General features: G+C 41.0%; 1 protein-coding gene across 1 annotated transcript in view; it reads right to left on the bottom strand.

The window, feature by feature from the left end:
- Nucleotides 1-22,698, bottom strand: part of LOC137393482 (phosphatidylinositol 4-phosphate 3-kinase C2 domain-containing subunit alpha-like) — a 79,750-nt gene that overhangs the window by 28,672 nt on the left and 28,380 nt on the right. The window contains exons 13-19 of the mRNA XM_068080056.1: nucleotides 19,659-19,831; nucleotides 11,590-11,684; nucleotides 10,539-10,716; nucleotides 8,796-8,990; nucleotides 8,487-8,616; nucleotides 4,148-4,284; nucleotides 3,605-3,774 (exon numbers count right to left, since the gene is read on the bottom strand). Coding sequence (XP_067936157.1) covers nucleotides 3,605-3,774; nucleotides 4,148-4,284; nucleotides 8,487-8,616; nucleotides 8,796-8,990; nucleotides 10,539-10,716; nucleotides 11,590-11,684; nucleotides 19,659-19,831 — 1,078 coding nt within the window. The remainder of the gene's footprint in view (nucleotides 1-3,604; nucleotides 3,775-4,147; nucleotides 4,285-8,486; nucleotides 8,617-8,795; nucleotides 8,991-10,538; nucleotides 10,717-11,589; nucleotides 11,685-19,658; nucleotides 19,832-22,698) is intronic.

The raw sequence follows: 22,698 nt of genomic DNA, 5'->3' as shown, positions 1-22,698 counted from the left end.
TACCATTGTAACAATACAATTATAATACCATTGTAACAATACAATATAATACCATTGTACTAATACAATTATAATACCATTGTAACAATACAATATAATACCATTGTACTAATACAATTATAATACCATTGTAACAATACAATTATAATACCATTCTAACAATACAATTATAATACCATTGTAACAATACAATTATAATACCATTCTAACAATACAATTATAATACCATTGTAACAATACAATTATAACACCATTGTAACAATACAATTATAATACCATTGTAACAATACAATTATAATACCATTGTAACAATACAATTATAATACCATTGTAACAATACAATTATAATACCATTGTAACAATACAATTATAACACCATTGTAACAATACAATTATAATACCATTGTAACAATACAATTATAATACCATTGTAACAATACAATATAATACCATTGTACTAATACAATTATAATACCATTGTAACAATACAATTATAATACCATTGTAACAATACAATTATAATACCATTGTAACAATACAATTATAATACCATTGTACTAATACAATTATAATACCATTGTAACAATACAATATAATACCATTGTACTAATACAATTATAATACCATTGTAACAATACAATTATAATACCATTCTAACAATACAATTATAATACCATTGTAACAATACAATTATAATACCATTCTAACAATACAATTATAATACCATTCTAACAATACAATTATAATACCATTCTAACAATACAATTATAATACCATTCTAACAATACAATTATAATACCATTGTAACAGTACCATTATAATACCATTGTAACGATACAATTATAATACCATTGTAACAATACAATTATAATACCATTGTAACAATACAATTATAATACCATTCTAACAATACAATTATAATACCATTCTAACAATACAATTATAATACCATTGTAACAATACAATTATAATACCATTCTAACAATACAATTATAATACCATTGTAACAATACAATTATAATACCATTGTAACAATACAATTATAATACCACTGTAACAATACAATTATAATACCATTGTAACAGTACCATTATAATACCATTGTAACAATACAATTATAATACCATTGTAACAATACAATTATAATACCATTGTACTAATACAATTATAATACCATTGTAACAGTACCATTATAATACCATTGTAACAGTACCATTATAATACCATTGTAACAATACAATTATAATACCATTCTAACAATACAATTATAATACCACTGTAACAATACAATTATAATACCATTGTAACAATACAATTATAATACCATTGTAACAATACAATCAAATTGTAACAAAAAACAGGGTTGGTATGTAAGACAGAAAATAAGCTAGCTTATAAGAGTAACAATTTTGAAGAAATTCTTGAATAGAGAGAGCACAAGCAATACAAATAGAGAGAGTGCAAGCAATACAAATAGAGAGAGTGCAAGCAATACAAATAGAGAGAGTGCAAGCAATACAAATAGAGAGAGCACAAGCAATACAAATAGAGAGAGTGCACACAATACAAATAGAGAGAGCACAAGCAATACAAATAGAGAGAGCACAAGCAATACAAATAGAGAGAGCACAAGCAATACAAATAGAGAGAGCACAAGCAATACAAATAGAGAGAGTGCAAGCAATACAAATAGAGAGAGTGCAAGCAATACAAATAGAGAGTGCAAGCAATACAAATAGAGAGTGCAAGCAATACAAATAGAGAGAGCACAAGCAATACAAATAGAGAGAGTGCAAGCAATACAAATAGAGAGAGTGCAAGCAATACAAATAGAGAGAGTGCAAGCAATACAAATAGAGAGAGCACAAGCAATACAAATAGAGAGAGTGCACACAATACAAATAGAGAGAGCACAAGCAATACAAATAGAGAGAGCACAAGCAATACAAATAGAGAGAGCACAAGCAATACAAATAGAGAGAGCACTAGCAATACAAATAGAGAGAGCACAAGCAATACAAATAAAGAGAGTGCAAAGAATACAAATAGAGAGAGCACAAGCAATACAAATAGAGAGAGCGCAAGCAATACAAATAAAGAGAGCACAAGCAATACAAATAGAGAGAGCGCAAGCAATACAAATAGAACCGTGTCGGTCCGTCTGTCCACAACCACAGTTGGAAAAAAGACTATCATATAAGATCTTGGTAAGCAGGCTGACACTCTAACGACTGCTCCAATCGACTACCCATCGAAATTTCAGAATAATTATATGAATAGTTATTATGCTTGACGATCTCTTATGGCAAATTAGACTGCCGGTGTATGAATGCATATAATACTAACTTACTTAATGAACTTTCCTTCCAAATTAACAATAGTATTTAAGATTTGAGCAGCATTTGATCATTGTCCGGTTATTGAGTGATATTAAACATAAACTGCTGCCGTTCTGTCAGCACCAATATCAGCTGTCATTGTCATTATCTCTACTATTGCAGTCAGACGTCTTTGAACCAGATCTTTCAGCTATGCAATTTAATACACACTGTAGGGTTTTCGTCCCCTAAGTTTTCCATTGACCAAAACAAAAATTAGCTTCGTGTTTCACACAAGGATTAGCTAGCATGTTGAATTGTTTCTATTACTCCATGAGTGGATAAAGGATTAGCTAGGATTAGCTAGCATGTTGAATTGTTTCCATTACTCCATGAGTGAAACAAGGATTAGCTAGGATTAGCTAGCATGTTGAATTGTTTCCATTACTCCATGAGTGAAACAAGGATTAGCTAGGATTAGCTAGCATGTTGAATTGTTTCCATTACTCCGTGAGTGAAAGAAGGATTAGCAAGGATTAGCTAGCATGTTGAATTGTCTCCATTACTCTATGAGTTAAAAAGCCATGCCTTTAGCGTTTTATCACCATGTTAAGTTGCAATTATATTATATTATTAATTCTCGGTAACCAGCCTATCAATTTGCCAATAAACTTGAGTTATAAGCAATGCATCATGTACCATTAATACGATTCATACAAGGAACTTAGGCTGGATTTTTAGAATATATCCAATAGAATAAGTCACTGCATGGATTGAGTAGAAATGACGGCTATATAGCAAAAACCTAATTGAGTCATCGACTAATGGCACCTGACAACTCCCACTAATGACTCACACTAGTCTCTGGTATGAGCCATTGCTAATAAAAATAGGCTACTTCGAGTACCTTACAATTCAAGAAGCAAAATGAACGTAATACGCTATTTTGGAGTTACCTCATGCTTACACAAAAAGCGATGTTAGTAACACACAATGTAATTGGTTGCCAGTGTTGATACCAAATCTTTCAGACAATAAAAAATAATAACCAGATTTATCGAGAAAGTCTACTCCTGTCATTTCAACTGTAAACAGACCTACACAATAGTTTAGTACGTGTAAAGCCACACATAGAAGTTTTTTAGCAGGTTCCTTTGTGCAGCGATGCAAAGCCAGGATAGGAAAACTCCCCATCTATGTAGTATTGCATATCTGATGGCTGTTTTAAATTTCTTTGAAATTTGCTGAAGGTTTCAAGAACAAGATCTGGTGCATTTTAATAGTACCTGTTCAGTCCTAAGAACTTCTCACAATCTCCAAGAAACTTGGAAAAGTCGATATGGAAAATGTGGCCAGAACGCTTGACCATGATGTTATCGTTGTGTCTGTCACCGATGCCAAGAATGTAGGTGGCTACACAGTAACCAGCGCATGAGAGAGTAAAATTCTCCACAGCCTGCGAGACAACATAAGTCAAATGAAAACAGATTCTCTGTTTATTGGAATGACATCTATTAAATGCTTGGTTTCGCCCCCCATTCTCCAGAGAATAGGTTTATTGTAAGGATGCAATCCTCCCGCTCTCTTGGAATAATGCGTATACTTCAAGCCTTGCATTCTATCAATATAATATATAAATGATGAATTTATAACTGAACTTCTCGTCTACTCAGCCTCAGAGGCTATTACCGCTATTGCAAGGAGTTCCAGCCTCCCTGAGTCTTTATTACAAGGACACAGTTCATGCTCTGCTTACGAATGATGCCTCTATTGCAGGCAATTTACACATCATGACTAGCAATTCAACATAGCCAGTAGATATAACTAACCTTCTGATACTCAGCTTGTGAAGGGTTATGCTTTTGGAGCCAGTTAGCCAGAGGCTGATCTTTAAATGAACCAGTTATTCCACTGAATCCTTGTATCTTAGCTAGAGTCTCGCATTCTGTTATCAGCTCTACCATACCTGTAGCAAGTGAAAGAGTGGTGATAGAGTGGTGAAGGAGTGGTAATAGAGTGGTGAAAAAGTAGTCATAGAGTGGTGGAGTGGTGATAGATTGGTAATAGAGTGGTGAAGGAGTGGTAATAGACTGGTGAAGGAGTGATAAAAGAGTGGTGAAGGAGTGGTGAAGGAGTGGTGATAGAGTGGTGAAGGAGTGGTAATAGAGTGGTGAAAAAGTAGTCATAGAGTGGTGGAGTGGTGATAGATTGGTAATAGAGTGGTGAAGGAGTGGTAATAGACTGGTGAAGGAGTGATAAAAGAGTGGTGAAGGAGTGGTGAAGGAGTGGTGATAGAGTGGTGAAGGAGTGGTAATAGAGTGGTGAAGGAGTGGTTATAGAGTAGTGAAGGAGTGATGAAGGAGTGGTGATAGAGTGGTGAAGGAGTAGTGACATAATGGTGAAGGGGTGGTAATAGAGTAGTGAAGGAGTAGTGATAGAGTGGTGAAGGAGATGTAATAGAGTAGTGAAGGAGTGGTAATAGAGTGGTGAAAGAGTGGTAATAGAGTAGTGAAGGAGTAGTAATAGAGTGGTGAAAGAGTGGTAATAGAGTAGTGAAGGAGTGGTAATAGAGTGGTGAAGAAGTGGTAATAGAGTGGTGAAGGAGTGGTGATAGAGTGGTGAAGGAGTGGTAATAGAGTGGTGAAGGAGTGGTAATAGAGTGGTGAAGGAGTGGTTATAGAGTAGTGAAGGAGTGATGACAGAGTGGTGAAGGAGTGGTGATAGAGTGGTGAAGGAGTAGTGACATAATGGTGAAGGGGTGGTAATAGAGTAGTGAAGGAGTAGTGATAGAGTGGTGAAGGAGATGTAATAGAGTAGTGAAGGAGTGGTAATAGAGTGGTGAAAGAGTGGTAATAGAGTAGTGAAGGAGTAGTAATAGAGTGGTGAAAGAGTGGTAATAGAGTAGTGAAGGAGTGGTAATTGAGTGGTGAAGGAGTGGTGATAGACTGGTGAAGGAGTGGTAATAGAGTGGAAAAGGAGTAGTGATAGAGTAGTGAAAGAGTGATAATAGAGTGGTGAAAGAGTGGTGATGGAGTGGTGAAGGAGTGGTAATAGAGTGGAGAAGGAGTAGTGATAGAGTAGTGAAGGAGTGGTAATAGAGTAGTGAAAGAGTAGTGATAGAGTGGTGAAGGAGTGGTAATAGAGTAGTGAAGGAGTGGTAATATAGTGGTGAAGGAGTGGTAATAGAGTAGTGAAGGAGTAGTAATAGAGTGGTCAAGGAGTAGTGATAAAGTGGTGAAGGAGTGGTAATAGAGTGGTGAAGGAGTAGTAACCGAGTAGTGAAGGAGTAGTAATAGAGTGGTGAAGGAGTGGTGATAAAGCGGTGAAGGAGTGGTAATAGAGTAGTGAAAGAGTGGTGATAGAGTGGTGAAGGAGTGGTAATAGAGTAGTAAAGGAGAAGTAATAGAGTGGTAAAGGAGTGGTGATAAAGTGATGAAGGAGTGGTAATAGAGTGGTGAAGGAGAAGTAATAGAGTGGTGAAGGAGTGGTAATAGAGTAGTGAAGGAGTAGTAATAGAGTGGTGAAGGAGTGGTAATAGAGTGGTGAAGGAGTGGTGATAGAGTGGTAAAGGAGTGGTAATAGAGTAGTGAAGGAGTGGTGATAGAGTGGTGAAGGAGAAGTAATAGAGTAGTGAAGGAGTAGTAATAGAGTGGTGAAGAAGTGGTAATAGAGTGGTGAAGGAGTGGTGATAGAGTGATGAAGGAGTGGTAATAGAGTGGTGAAGGAGAAGTAATAGAGTGGTGAAGGAGTGGTAATAGAGTAGTGAAGGAGTAGTAATAGAGTGGTGAAGGAGTGGTAATAGAGTGGTGATAGAGTGGTAAAGGAGTGGTAATAGAGTAGTGAAGGAGTGGTAATAGAGTGGTGAAGGAGAAGTAATAGAGTAGTGAAGGAGTGGTAATAAAGTGGTGTTCTCAGTTACAAGTTGATGGGAGATTTCCGATGACCTTGTACACTCGAGTTGGGGCATTCAAGGGCAAACCTTTAAGATATAATATACCGAGACTACTATGCAACACTAGCCCAAAAGTGGATGGCATACAACATTTACTCACTGGCACATTGAATTAAAAAGTGCTCAGTCATCAACTCATCCAGCATTAGTTATATATAAGCAAGTAATAATCATGGAAATAGTATCTCTATTACAATGTATATATACTAGTACCCTTTCAGTCTATTACGCCATGAGAGATCATCATATGTGCCGATAAAATAAAGAGCAAAAGTAGCTGCACAATTATTCAGAAACAGTTAAAGAAGGTCAATCAGTGCAGGTGTTACACTGTCGGTCTACCAATCTGAATGTCACGAATTGGAGTCTCGTTGACATCAATCTTTTATCGTAACCTATAACCCTGGCTTCGGACCGATGGACTGACAGACAGTCACCAGCCTTACAATCGTAAATATATATATTTGCTTTATTTCATCTTAAACGTACATAATATTTTGTATTTTTCTTTGCAGCTTTGACTTTGCTGTTTGCAAAAAGTAAAGAAAATTGATTAAAATTGACATTGAACGTTTAAACTTCTACCAACTTAAAGGTTGACTTTAAGTTTCTTTTAAAGGTTGACTTGCAACAAAATTCACATTACAGTTATTTGGTATCAAAAGATTCACCATGTCTTACTCTGTTGTGTAGTAGGTGCCAAATATGTGGAAATGTGATTCCAAGCTCCTAAAAGCTCAAAAATGAAAAGCCGCCGTAGATTGAAATTTCTTTATTTCTCTGACGTAGTCATTACAGTTTGGTTATTGTCTTATCACGTGATGCTCTCACGTGAATTGGAAGGCCAATAAAAAGCTCAATATAAAACTTATCGTAGCACTAGTTTATGACAAACACTTCGGGTCTTACCGAAGACCCCGTATCAAATATAGATGCTCGCTACTATACAGTTTTGTTTCGGCTTGAACTAATCGTCAAGTCGTAATCTGATCATGTGACCCAATACTTCGAAAATAATTTTTGCAGCCCTTTTCGATTATCACAGGTGACCAACAGACTCGTCATGATTATCAGACTGATATGTACTCCTTCGAGGCAAGGTTAAAAAATTAAATGAATTTTTACGGTAAGTTATAAGATATCAGTGCTAAAAGTGACAGCATTACAATGACGATAAAATGAACGCGTAAGAACAATAGACATGGTTTTATTGAATGCGTAAAGTATATTTGTGAAAATATTTCGACGAATAAGGTTGCATGAAAGCGTAAACAGAAACCATCTACCACAACTATGTCATATTTGAGCTGTTTTAGAAAGAGAATCGAAACTACGGCGGTCTCGTGTGGTTGAGATTAACTGTTCAAATTTGTGCTTTTAAGAGCTTGTAATCACATTCCCCCATATTTTGCACCTACAACACAACAGAGTATGACATGGTGAATCTTTTAAAATCAAATAACTGTAATGTGAATTTTGTTGCAAGTCAACCTTTAACATTAAAGTACCATAATCATGAACCCTGACCCAACTGAAAGTGATGATAAAAAAGAGAAAAATTGTTGATACAATACAGTTGTATTGTATAGGTTGTACAGTAACAGCTGTTACTGTACAACCTGTACAATACAGCTGTTACTGTACAACCTGTACAATACAGCTGTTACTGTACAACCTGTACAATACAGCTGTTACTGTACAACCTGTACAATACAGCTGTTACTGTACAACCTGTACAATACAGCTGTTACTGTACAACCTGTACAGTACAGCTGTTACTGTACAACCTGTACAATACAGCTGTTACTGTACAACCTGTACAATACAGCTGTTACTGTACAACCTGTACAATACAGCTGTTACTGTACAACCTGTACAATACAGCTGTTACTGTACAACCTGTACAATACAGCTGTTACTGTACAACCTGTACAGTACAGCTGTTACTGTACAACCTGTACAATACAGCTGGTACTGTGCAACCTGTACAATACAGCTGTTACTGTACAACCTGTACAATACAGCTGTTATTGTACAACCATTACATAGAAAGTCGTGTTGAGTTCTTCCTATTTGTAGGGCCAAAAGGGGTTTGGTTTGGAACGATCTTGAAACAGATTAGGTATTTGACATGAATTTTACCGTTCGTATAACATAAACCTTTCCAGAACAGATTATTTATGTTCTAGGAGAGTCTACTGCATAGTAATCCTCACCTCTTTTGTCTCCAGTAGGAAGGCAAACAAATGTGACTAATTTGAGGTCAAGGTCATTCTGCTGCCAAAGCTTGTCCATGATATTGATGAGCTGCATGACTATCATGTCCTGCCTCAAGTCATCCCCAATCTGGTGGAGAACAGACAATGAGAGCATATTCAGTATATGAAAGTATTCAGTATATATTCTGTATATTCAGCATATGAAAGTATATACTATAATTTGCATAACTCAGTGAATTTATCCTAGGGCCCTCCAACATGATAAACAACCTTTTGCTTAAAAACCTTAGAGAGCAAAGATCCTACCTTATACATCAAAGAGTGGTTGGGGGCAGAGTGGTCGACAGTTTTAAACGCTAGCTTCAGTGGAAACGTGTTTGAATTGAAAGACGTGCATAGCTTTGTGTCCAAACCATTCACTTCAAAGCATGGGTTGGTGGGAAGGCGTAGGGTCATTGTACTAAGCAGATCACATATGGAGAGCACTGCTTTACTCATCACCTATTCAAACAGAGCGCTGCTATATTCAGGTCAAATCATGAAGAAGTTTCAATGAAGTTTTTAGAACAAGTTAATCCATGAGAGTGTACTCCGCAAAACTGTTATCTGCACCTCTGCAACATCACAAAAACGTTTACAAAACTTTTTAAAGGTTGACTTGCAACAAAATTCACATTACAGTTATTTGGTATCAAAAGATTCACCATGTCTTACTCTGCTGGGTTGTAGGTGCCAAATATGTGGAAATGTGAGTAAAAGCTCTTAAAAGCTCAAAAACGAACAGTTAATCGCCGCCATCACAAAACCGCCGTAGATTAGAATCTCTTTACAAAACGGCTCAAGTGCGACATAGATGAACGAGATGGGTTCTGTTTACACTTTCATGCAACCTCATTCGTTGAAATATTTTCACAAATATACTTCACGCATTCAATAAAACCATGTCTATTGTTCTCACGTGTATATTGCATCATTATGTAATGCTGTCACATTGAGCACTGATATCTCAACCCTACCGTAAAAACTCGTTTAATTTTTCAACCTTAGCTCGAAGGAGTGCCTGTTGGTTATCTTTGTGTAAGTATCTTTGTGAAAATATTTCGACGAATAAGATTGCATGAAAGTGTAAACAGAAACCATCTCTCACAACTACGTCACATTTGAGTGGTTTTGGAAAAAGAATCCAAACTACGGCGGTCTCGTGTGGCTGCGGTTTTCTGTTCGTTTTTGAGCTTTTAAGAGCTTGTAATCACCTTTACACATATTTTGCACCTACAACACAACAGAATAAGACATGATGAATCTTTTCATATTAAATAACGGTAATGTGAATTTTGTTGCAACTCAACCTTTAAGCAAAAGGGAAATCAAATTCTCATTTAGCCTTCATTTATAAAAACACAACTCCATTGTTTAGAGCCCAGTTTAGTTTCATGTTGTTTGTATTTGGTATGAGCTACCTTGGTGCACTCACAACTCCATTGTTTAAAGCCAATTTTAGCCTCAAGTTGTTCATATTTGGTATGAACTACCTTGGTGCACTCACAACTCCAATGTTTAAAGCCCAGTTTAGCCTCATGTTGTTTGTATTAGGTATGAGCTACTTTGGTGCACTCACAACTCCATTGTTTAAAGCCCAGTTTAGCCTCATGTTGTTTGTATTTGGTATGAGCTACCTTGGTGCACTCACAACTCCATTGTTTAGAGCCCAGTTTAGCCTCATGTTGTTTGTATTTGGTATGAGCTACCTTGGTGCACTCACAACTCCATTGTTTAGAGCCCAGTTTAGCCTCATGTTGTTTGTATTTGGTATGAGCTACCTTGGCGCACTCACAACTCCATTGTTTAGAGCCCAGTTTAGCCTCATGTTGTTTGTATTTGGTATGAGCTACCTTGGTGCACTCACAACTCCATTGTTTAAAGCCCAGTTTAGCCTCATGTTGTTTGTATTTGGTATGAGCTACCTTGGTACAGTAAAACCGACTTCTGTGCTAGCAGCTTGCCATCATTGATGATGACAAGGATCAACATAAAAAACTAAAGACTTACCTTGTCGTCCCCCCTGGCTTGCTTGACCTTCTCAGCCACGCTGTGACAGTGGTGGACAAGAGTTTCCTCTCTCTCCATCTCCTCTCTTAAAGACTTGCCGATGACCGAGACCAGACCACCAAACAGTAGCTTGTACCGTTCCCTGTAAGCGGGTTGTGCTGCGACTTCCTTGAGTGACCTGTGGATACCAGGCTAAGCAATGAGCTTAGTCCTCTTTTTTTAATAAAATAAACTAATGCAAAGAAAAATAGTGAAACTGATTAATTTTTAAAAAACTATTTAATAGTTAGATAAACATGCAATGACTAATATGGTATAACTTTATTAGTAATCTATGTTTACAACAAAAATACATAAACTTTAAAACTATTTGTAAATAATGATAGAAATATTTCACATTTAAGGAAACTCAGAAGGTAAATAAGCTAAGAAAAATATATTTGTTTTGTTTGTCAACAGATAAAAGATGTTAAATGGTTACTACTTGTCTTCCGATTATCAAGGTACCCTATGGTACCCTATGCTTACCCTATGGTACCCTATGGTACTTTATGCCGCAACCAGAAAATCTGCTAACAAATAAAAAACAGTATAAAGTAAGTTCACTTTTAGTGAATCTAACTTTGTTTAACTATGTCGATGTATAAAGGGTCTCCCTTATTAAATCAAAATTGCGTTCAAGTTTTTCGCAAATTCATTAAAAAACCAAGCAAAATGTTACAATTAAAAGATGCTGTACTAAACAAACAATGAACAAGTTATAAAGGAAAACAGAAAGCAACAACAAACAATCATTAGGGATAATTGTTGAGCTGATCATGGCCGTAGCAGGAAAAGTATTGCTTATTTATTCATAGCCATAAACTGGGAAATACCAAAACGCATTTAGTTAAAACACAATAAATGTTCTAAAAACATGTTCTCCAAAGAGGTTGCATCATCAAAAAGAACAAGCAGCATCTGAACTATCAACACAAAGGACTAAAGTAAATGACAGCCAAAAACAAAAAATGAGCGACAGAAGATGCCATTGCAGGTCGAATGCACTGACCAGAATAGTTGTTGAGCCAGCTTGATACTGGTTATGCACCTCTCTAGTAGCAGCCTGACAAGCTCCGAGTCATGATAGTTTTCAAACTTCATTGCCTACAAGAGATATCTAAACTGACTATACCTCATTACCTACACGGAGAGATATCTAAACTGACTATACCTCATTACCTACAAGGAGAGATATCTAAGCTGACTACACCTCATTACCTACAAGGAGAGATATTAATCCTAACTACACTTTATTACCTACAAGGAGAGATATTAATCCTGACTACATTTTATTACCTACAAGGAGAGATATTAATCCTAACTACACTTTATTACCTACAAGGAGAAATATTAATCCTAACTACATTTTATTACCTACAAGGAGAGATATTAATCCTAACTACACTTTATTACCTACAAGGAGAGATATTAATCCTAACTACACTTTATTACTTACAAGGAGAGATATTAATCCTAACTACACTTTATTACCTACAAGGAGAGATATTAATCCTAACTACAATTTATTACTTGCAAGGAGAGATATTAATCCTAACTACACTTTATTACTTACAAGGAGAGATATTAATCCTAACTACACTTTATTACCTACAAGGAGAGATATTAATCCTAACTACATTTTATTACCTACAAGGAGAGACATCTAGATATACTACACTTTCTATGATTCTCCTCTAGAATTAAACATACAATGTATCTACACTAGTATTATTAGATGTGAGGAAGCACTGGTTAGATGACTGGCTATGCGATGTTAAGTGACTATTGCCAAGCTGGGGTCGTGTTCTCTTGTACATAACAGTCCATTCGGTCAATAGCGGATATAATCAATCCGGCAAATCAAGTAGAAAAATAAACAGTTCAGCTGAGAAATAGAGTGATTTCAACTAATGCAACTAAAAAATAAAACGAGGCATTAAATCCATACACAAATTATCCTTCACATAGAGTTATCCTACGCATAAATGTAGTCATAGTATTTTTCATCAGAGTACTTAACATAAACTGTATGATTATAGACTTCCAGTGCCCACATGGAGTTAAATTTTGAATTGACAGTTGTTATACTGCACCTGTATAACAACTTTATGCCGTTAACTTCTTAAATCTAGAGGCACCTTACACGTTACGCTATTGCATTGCTAATACATGCAAATCTCGGTGCTTGACCTCCTCCTTACTTATATGCATATCAATGTTCAACCAAAAAGTTTGAGTAGAAAATGCATCACAATTCAATAAAATTTTCGGTGCTCCAATTAGCCGAGTCGAGCCAGAGAACGAGTGGTTTCACTTTTCGATAGACTCTCAAAATCATTTTATTTAGTTATGAATTTGTTATATTACAATTAATAATCGGCTTGAGTAATTATGATACAATCTGTACCAGTATTCTAAGGCTAATATTTGCGCTCAGCACACCTGTGCAATCTGTACTAGTATTCCAAGGCTAAGATTTGTACTCAGCACACCTGTGCAATCTGTACTAGTATTCCAAGGCTAATATCTTTTCTTGTATAAAAAGTATTCCAAATGTCTACACATAAAACCTGAGCTAAAAAGAATTGTTTGGGCAGCGGGCTAGTTTAGCAGTTACAAAGATTTCAGATCAGAAAAGTCTAAAAAATAATATATTGGACAACCAGAGGACAATCGGATGACAACTAGAGAACAACCGGACGACAAATAAAGGACAACCGGATGACAAGTAAAGGATAACCGGAGGACAACCGGACGACAACTAAAGGACAACCGGAAGACAACTAGAGAACAACCGGACGACAAATAAAGGACAACCGGATGACAAGTAAAGGACAACCGGAGGACAACCGGACGACAACTAAAGGACAACCGGAAGACAACTAGAGGACAACCGGAAGACAACTAGAGGACAACCGGAGGATAACTAGCGGACAACCGGATGACAAATAAAGGACAACCGGACAACAAGTAAAAGACAACCGGATGACAACTAAAGGACAACTAGAGGACAACTGGAAGACAACTAGAGGACAACCGGAGGACAACTGGAGGACAAGGGAATGACAACTAGAGGACAACCGGATGACAAGTAAAAGACAACTGGACGAACACTAAAGGACAACTGGAGGACACCCGGAGGACAACTAGAGGACACCCAGAGGACAACTAGAAGACAACCGGAGGACAACTAGAGGACAACTAGAGGACAACAGGTGGACAACTAGAGAACAACCAAAGGAAGCTGAAACGAGCCGAAAAGCAGCACTCCGAGCACCTGGGTGCTCAGACTAAGCAAACGATGCTAATCTTTTTATTTTGGTTTCTGCATGCATCATAAACGTTTTTTTATATCAGTTGCTTTTGAATATACATTTGTAGCATTTGATAGATTATTATTATATAACTTACAAAGTTTCAGACTTGTAGCAAATGATTCGACAACAGCAAGGCTGTTATTTAAACTGGGATTGCAATGGATCAAGGTTCATAACTCATCTTCTATTGCACATAAAAAGCCAGTTATTGCTGCAAACTGTAGCAGATATCAATCAGTGGAATGGGCTTTTATACAACCTTGTTAAGTATATTTATAAAACAAAATAAGGTATTTAGGTATTTTTCTTAAGGATGAAAAAGGATTAAAATGCTGACCATTGTTTCTAATGGGAAAATAGGTTTCAGTTTTCGAACAATTCGGTGCTCAAGCACCAAATCCGAACAAATTATGGTCGAGCAGCAAGGTTACGCAGTACTGTAAAGGTTTTGTGCGACCTTCACTTTCCTCCACTAGTACAAGACTCGTGCATGAGTACAATACATATATTTCTGCTTAGTTCATCAAGGTGTACATACAAGAAAGAATCAAGTAACAGGCAATGAACAGGCCCAGAACAGCTCTGTTCTTCTACACAAATGTTCGAGCTTATATAGCTAGTACGTTCCGCCTCCGTTCTACTTGGCTGGACCCGGCATGGCTCTGGGTGGGCTTGGCTGAACTCCGACCTCATTAACATGCCTGACTGAACACAGCTTGGCTTGGCTTAACTCAGCCCTATGCTCAGTTCCCAGTGGACCACATTCCACAACACTCTTCTCCCTCCATTGGTGACCATGGTCGCCAATCTAGACCTTGGGAGAGAGCTCACGGTAGCCACGTGGCAGACCTCCTCCTCTTCTGTCAGGGTTCTGCCCAGGTCCTCCACATCCGTGTCTGAGGCAGCTGCCGCGGGGCAGCTCGTGTCGGCCTCGGCGGCCGCCTTCTCCCACTTCTGATCTCCCTGGTCTGCTGCTACACCGACTGGCTTCGGTGCACTTAGGGCTTCCTCAGCTTCTTTCAAGCTCCTGGTGACCGAAGCCAATAGTTCTGGCAAAGACGCATCACATGCATCATTCAAGTTCTCCAACAAACTGAGGGGGTCCGGGGTGAGCGAGTGCTCCAACAGAAAGGCCCTAGTAGCGGCCGTGAGAACTACCTGGTTGTCCTCTTGTCTCACCTCCGGATTGTTTGCTGGTGACTCCATCGAGTAGCACACTCCGTTCCTGTACCGGTCCAGCCTTCTAGTAATCCGAGCCGGCCTTGGGTTGTGGCGGACAGGTTCCAATGAAGTCTCCGGTGTCAGAGCCGTTCCGGTCTCCTCCGGGTTTGATTTCGGTTCTCCCGGAACTTCTTCTAGTGGGAACGGATTAGCTTCTACCGAACTTGGACAGTGTCCTTGGCGTCCCTGGCATTCTCCTTCCTCCGGTCCGGCCAGATTTTCTTCCAGAGTTACTTCCTGAACATGCTTTTCAGCAGCCTCCAGCAGCAACCTTTCCCAGTTCGGGGGCGGCATTATCGGCACAGGGTCCACTCTGGCCTCTTTCTGCCTTTTCTCCGGCCTGCCGTGTTGAGCTCCCTTCATGTTGGGACCCCTCTTTGGCTCCAGAGTGGCTGGGGCCTGTCCCAACCTCTCTGGGCAAACATGATAGGGCTTTAGCCTTCCTTCACTCTGGATGGAAGACTGGCCCTGCCGTTCCACCAGATATGTGTGGTTCCCCCAGGCCTTCAGGACCTGGTATGGTCCCACGAACTTTGCTTGCAGCTTGCGAGTTTCTCCCCGTCTCCAGCGTTTGTTCGTGAGCCGTACCCAGTCGCCTGGGGCATAGAGCGGTGGCTCTTCTCTGTCTTGCCGCACCTCCATTTGGCTTCGCCGTAGTGCCTCGTGCACTGTCTGCAGTTTCCGCTGCACCTCCAGAGCATGCTCGTGGGCAGGAAAGAACTCGGTCGGTGGAGGGTGGCTTTCCAGTTGGTCTGGCAACCTCAGCTCCCGTCCCAACATTAGCATGTTGGCCGTTTCTCCAGTCGCGAAGTGAGGTGTGCCTCTGTATGCCCTCATCAGCTGGGGGAGCAGTAGGTCCAACTCGTCCTATCCCCAACCAAGAGCAGCGCTCGCAAGGAATCCCTGAGTCCCCGGTTATTCCGCTCCACAATTCTATTTGCCTGTGGATCATACGGAGTCGTGTGGGTCTTCCCCACATTCCAGAATTGGCACAGTTCGGCCATCAGTTGGCTCTCGAACTGTACCCCCTGATCCGTGTGGATCTGCTCAGGCAATCCCAGGTAACAGAAGACCCGCTCATCCAGTGCGTTGGCGACCACGGTGGCGTCAGGTAGTGCCAAGGCGTCCTGCCACCGGGTGAAGTGGTCGGCGAGAACGAGCACCCACTTGTTCCCCCTTGGCGTGACAAGAAATGGCCCCACCAGATGGCTCCACGGCCACCTTCTACCAGGGTCGACCTGCGTAGAGCCTCCTTTTTCCTCCGGCCACCTTTGTCCCTCCATGCTTTGCGGCCTGGCACACCTCGCAACTCTTGATGAGCCGTCTGACTGTGGACGTCAGTCCGGGCCAGTACCACGTCAGTTGGAGACGACCTATCGTCCTTCCCACCCCAGAGTGAGCCAGGGCATGCGTTTGCCACACCGTGGTTTCCCGCATGGCCGGGGGCAGATGGCGCACCATTTGGCGTGGCCCTGCGGGGCCACGCGTGCTTCTAGCACGCCGTCCTGTCGTATGCGCAGAGAGCCCCACATGTGATGCAGGATGTCCAGCTCTCTGCTCCCGACCTCCAGGTGTTCTGCTCGCACCTCCTCTCCTGTGGCGATGGCATGGTGGCGATGGTGCTAGAATGTTCCACCTTTGAGGTCTTTCCCACGTCGTCGTCACCTGTACTGAACACTGGCCTACCGACACAGCAAGGATGCCAACCTTCACGTTTGTCCCATGTCCTCACAGTTCGGCCGGGCTGCCTGGAACAATTCCTCAAGGTGAGCCGGCACTCCATTGATTGAAGTCGGACCGGCGTCACACAATAACGGATCGTCCTCCTCGACCTGTGGGGTCTCCACTCCCGTGTAAGTGCCGATAGTGGCTCCGGACCGGAAGGTCAAAGGTCGCTCCGTAGTGTTCATGCAGCGAGTGATGACCTGTCACTTGGGTCCCGGCTAGTTCAGGCTACTGGAGGTCCGTCGGGGAGCCCCTCGATTAGTCCCATGGGGCAATAGTTCCGCGTGGTGATGCGACAGTGTATCGCCATCTCTGTCCAGGCGGGAACCACCACCCCCTTATCACCTGTACTTTGCTCTGTAGCAGCCACCCATGCCGGTCCGTGCAGACTAGCTGTCTGCCATCCACTCGGACCTCCGGTTGCTCAAACTCGAGAGCACATTGATGGGCCACGAAGAACGGCATTCCGAGTATGGCATCTTCGCTCAGTCGGCTAACTACAAATACTTCCTCTGTCTTCACATCCCTAAAGCGGATAGTCAGACGAATTATCCCATAGAAGGGGAGCCGTGTCCCGTCAGCCGATAGTCCGTGGCTGTCACTCTCCTCGAGTCGGTCCCGCACGGCTCCTGGCAATCGATCAAACATTTGTTTATTGATCAGATTGGTGGTGCATCCGGTGTCTAACAGGAACTGGATGGGCCGCCCCTCCACTTTTCCAGGGAAGAAATAGCTGGTGGAGTGGGGTAAGCTGAGGGCTTGCGCCCTAGTGGTATCCTCCAGGACATCTTCCGTGAGGCCTAGAAGGCTTCCTTTCCGTGGTGGGGTGAGGTCAGTACCTCGAGCCGTCCCACGTCCGGAGCAAATCTGCTGCTCCCGTGATTGCCACCCCCAAGGTAGAGAAAGTGTCGGTTCTGCCGCTTTTAAGGCAGGCTTCCGACTGTCCGGTCCAGTGGGGATGGTTCTCAGTGTCTGGGGTGGGGGGATTTGGGGGTCACCTTCCTGCGTTTCGGGTTACGTCCCTGCCGTTCGCACGGAGGGGCGTAGGCCGTGTCCGGGACAGGGAGCCGTCCAGACTAGTCTTACCCAAGGACTGGTAATAGTTCCGTGTCACTACATGCCCTTCTTGTGCACGAACTTCCCTTGGCCTAGTCCTTGCTGGTTGAGACTAGCCGTCAGCCGCCGCCGAGTCCCGCGAAATCCTATTGTCTTTCCGTGTTTGCTTGGCCTTGACACAGCCAGTAGTCGGAGCTACTGCTGTGGCCGTCCTTCGTTTCCCGAAGCCGGTTTGGTGTGGCGAGAGCAATTTTTCCGTCCATGCTCCGGTTGACCACATCCCCAGCAAAGAGTAGCTGGCTGGCTCCTCCTCTCGGTTTGAGTGCGAATCTGCTCCTGGAGCCGTTCCACATTGTCCGCGAGTGTTTGGACCAGCCGGGCTAGTTGTCCTATAACATCGGTCTTGGCTGAGTTCACCTTGTTAGAGGCTCCTCTTTCCAGTGTTCGTACTGAAGATCCAGTGGGTCTAGGCTCGCCTCCTTGAATTTGGAGGTAGTCATTCCCGGCCCGTACAACATCCGCCAGTTTGGGCGTAGGTACGGCTAACAGATGTCTCTGCAGGGCAGGGTCCCTCAGCGAGCTGCAGAAGGTCTCCATAGCTATGTTATTTCGGAGGTGATTCGGTAGGTCCCCGTACGCAATGCGCACCAATATCTCGACCTCCATAGCATGCTCTTGCAGCTCGTCCCTTCCTCTCACCTAAGGGTGTTGAGCTGGCTTAGCGCCTGCCTGGCGGATAGCCGGAATCTTGCCCGGAGGGCATTGAAAATGGCCTCTTGGTCATCGGCCCGCCCGCACTTTTCAGCCTGTTTGCCCAGTGCTTCCCGGAGGTGCAATAGCGTTGCTCCGTCCGTCCACTGGTTAGCGTTGGCTACCTCTGTGAAGCGAGCAATAAATTACTCCGCATCTCCTTTCCCAGTATACTGGGGAGTCCTGAAGCGTGGTGCCGGTTCCTGAGCTCTTGGCATCAGTAACACCCGCTCTAATGCCTCGACTAGTCGGTCGGATCCCGGGTCAGCGCTCCTGGCTCTCCTGTTGGCCATGTCTGGCTTCCAGTAGGTTTCTGCTCTTCTCCCAGAGCAGTGCCTCTACTGTGTCCGCGGCCGCTGGTTTCTTTCTAGGTTTCTTCCCGTAGGAAGATCTTCCAGTAGGAGCTTGCTGCCTCCTCAGATAAGTTCTGTCGGAGCCTTCAGTAGGGTTCTGCTCCCGGAGCAGTGCATCTACTGAATCCGATCCTGTAGGGCTTTCCACAGCTCTCTTTGGGTTTCTTCCTGTTGCCAGGAAGTTCTTCCAGTAGGAGCAGTGTCACCGTGTTTCAGGCAGCCCAGTTCATCCAGAGATCCAGATGCGAGTCCTGTGGTGGAGTTCCTGAGATCGTTACCAATCCCACTGCTGCCACCAGTGTAAAGGTTTTGTGCGACCTTCACTTTCCTCCACTAGTACAAGACTCGTGCATGAGTACAATACATATATTTCTGCTTAGTTCATCAAAGTGTACAAGAAAGAATCAAGTAACAGGCAATGAACAGGCCCAGAACAGCTCTGCTCTTCTACACAAATGTTCGAGCTTATATAGCTAGTAAGCTCCGCCTAGGTTCTACTTGGCTGGACCCGGCATGGCTCTGGGTGGGCTTGGCTGAACTCCAACCTCATTAACATGCCTGACTAAACACAGCTTGGCTTAACTCAGCCCTATGCTCAGCTCCCAGTGGACCACATTCCACAACAGTACTCATAAAAGAAAAGACATTGAGCCAACCTGGACAAGTTGAGGGAGATAATCACACATCTCATCACTAGAGACAGTTTTGAGACATTTGACGGCATAGTTACGAATCTGCTGACAAGGGAAATCTGGTAATAATAGCCTTAGCGCTTCCAATGTACTCAGAGGAGTCCAGCAGTTGAGAACATCCTGAATGGCTCGTGTCCCTAAAAAATAATTTGAGATAGATTTTGAGAAACATGAGTGCAGATGGCCTAGTGTAATTGTTATATATATAACATGAGTGCAAGTGGCCTAGTGTAATCGTTATATATATATATATATATATATATATATATATATATATATATATATATATATATATATATATATATCATCACTTTTGTGATTTGAGCACTCTTGTGCCAGCACATTAACTTTCTTAAAGTCTGTGAGGCAACCTAGTTGTTTCATGGCAGGAAGTCAACTCTCATTGGTAATGGGATTTGTGTTCCTTGCCAAAGCTCTGAGCTGCACTGATGAGGCTTCAATAGCCGAAACAGTACTGTCTGTAGCATGAGTATATGCTCCCTCACTTCGGTTTGGTTGAGCACTCTGTGAGAGGTGCGGCACTATTTGCCTTTGTGCAAAGCTCATAACTTTTGTGATTTGAGCACTCTTGTGCCAGCACATTAACTTTCTTAAAGTCTGTGAGGCAACCTAGTTGTTTCATGGCAGGAAGTCAACTCTCATTGGTAATGGGATTTGTGTCCCTTGCCAAAGCTCTGAGCTGCACTGATGAGGCTTCAATAGCCGAAACAGTACTGTCTGTAGCATGAGTATATATATATATATATATATATACATATACACACACATATATATATATATATATATATATACATATACACACACATATATATATATATATATATACACACACATATATATATATATATATATATACACACACATATATATATATATATACATATATACATATATACAGTCAAACATGGATAACTCGCCCACGGATAGCTCGAACACTTGGTTAATTCGAACAGTTTCTTTGGTCTGTTCCCACGTAATGATAAATGGCTATAGATAACTCGAACTCAACACTGTTAATTCGAACTGTTTTTTGCCCAACGGCTACCGAAACGGTTGTTATCGCTTTAGAAAATCACTTTATTCAAAGCCATAGAGGTAAACCTCATCTTTTCGTAATTCATAAGCGTCGTTATTACCAGCATCGGCAAAATATTTTTGTCAACGACTTTACTAAAGGTTTGGTGAAATTTGATTTATACTGCTATACGATGAATAGCACGGGCTAGCCGGGTCACGCGCGCAAGGATTTTCGCCACGCACATACAAAACAAAAACAGCATGCTGTTTTTGTTTTGTATGTGCGTGGCGAAAATCCTTGAGTGCGTGACCCGGCTAGCCCGTGACGAATAGTTTTCCGACGTTGATTCCGTGTTGAATCAACGTCGGAATGTTGAATGTTTAAAACGTCTTAAAAATTGTTGTGATTAAACGTATACATTGTCTTAGCTAAAAAAAACTATTCATCGTTTGACCTAAACACAGAATACGTGTGTACATTCAATAAGTATCCATTCAAAAAGCGTGAGTGATATACAATGTACCGTAAAACGTCGTAAAACTTTTAAGTGAACTGCCTCGGAGTGTTGCTCTTAACGAATCCCAGGTAAAGTAAGTAATCTTTGCATAAACTTCAAGAAAAATCCGCAAAGTTGATCGTGGGTAAAACGCTCAAAAGAAAAAGATGTCTTTTCTTTTGAGCATTTCAACAACGATCAAGCCTTGCCAATGTCAATCTAAAAAACGTCCTGGCAATAACATCACCTCAAACAACAAACCAATCTCAAGTGATAGAAAAATCTCTATACTTTTTGATAAAAACGTTTTAAACTTTACATTAGAAGTATTTAATTTGAAACAAGCCATTTGTGCTTTTGATTTATATTATAGTTTGTATATGTACATGTATCTACTAATAAATAAGTAAATACATGGACTTGTGATAGTGCTCTGATAACTTGAACGCTCTGATAATTCGAACACTTTTGATCGGTCCCGTGAAGTTCGAGTTATCCATGTTTGACTGTATATATATATAACGAGACTGTTTACATTATACAGATCTTATGTTACATGGAGCGTATAATACATGTAAATAGCCTAATCTGTTCCAATATCATCCCAAACTCACACCTTTGGCCCTTTAAAAAAGGAAAAAACTAGACTTGGCTATTTCATTAAATGACTACAGTAACTGTGGTATTATTGGCCTGTTCCAACAACTTATCTCTTTTTTCATATCCCTAACACTAAGTTCAGGGTTCATGATTACGATAATTTTACGTTAAAGGGAGCACACAATTTCAATGTCAATTTAAATCGATTTTCTTCATTTTTTTTCTAGACAGTAAGACCTGTGACAGTAAGACTTATTACAGTAAGACCTATGACAGTAAGACCTGTGACAGTAAGGCCTATGACAGTAAGACCTACGACAGCAAGACCTATGACAGTAAGACCTGTGACAGTGAAACCTGTGACAGTAAGACCTGCGACAGTAAGACCTATGAAAGTAAGACCTGTGATAGTAAGACCTATGACAGTAAGACCTACGAAAGTAAGACCGGTGACAGTAAAACCTATGAAAGTAAGACCTATGACAGTAAGAACTGTGACAGTAAGACCTATGACAGTAAGACCTATGACAGTAAGACCTATGACAGTAAAACCTTAGACAGTAAAACCTTAAGACAGTAAGACCTATGACAGTAAGAACTGTGACAGTAAGACCTATGACAGTAAGACCTATGACAGTAAGACCTATGAAAGTAAAACTTTAGACAATAAGACCTGTGACAGTAAGACCTATGAAAGTAAAACTTTAGACAATAAGACCTGTGACAGTAAGACCTATGACAGTAAGACCTATGACAGTAAGACCTATGACAGTAAGACCTATGACAGGAAGACCTATGACAGTAAGACCTATGAAAGTAAAACTTTAGACAATAAGACCTGTGACAGTAAGACCTATGAAAGTAAAACT

Source organism: Watersipora subatra, chromosome 4, assembly GCF_963576615.1.
Source record: "Watersipora subatra chromosome 4, tzWatSuba1.1, whole genome shotgun sequence".
Lineage (NCBI taxonomy): Eukaryota > Metazoa > Bryozoa > Gymnolaemata > Cheilostomatida > Watersiporidae > Watersipora > Watersipora subatra.
The sequence above is the reverse complement of the archived record's forward strand: the minus strand, read 5'-3'. Positions and strand labels throughout refer to the sequence as shown.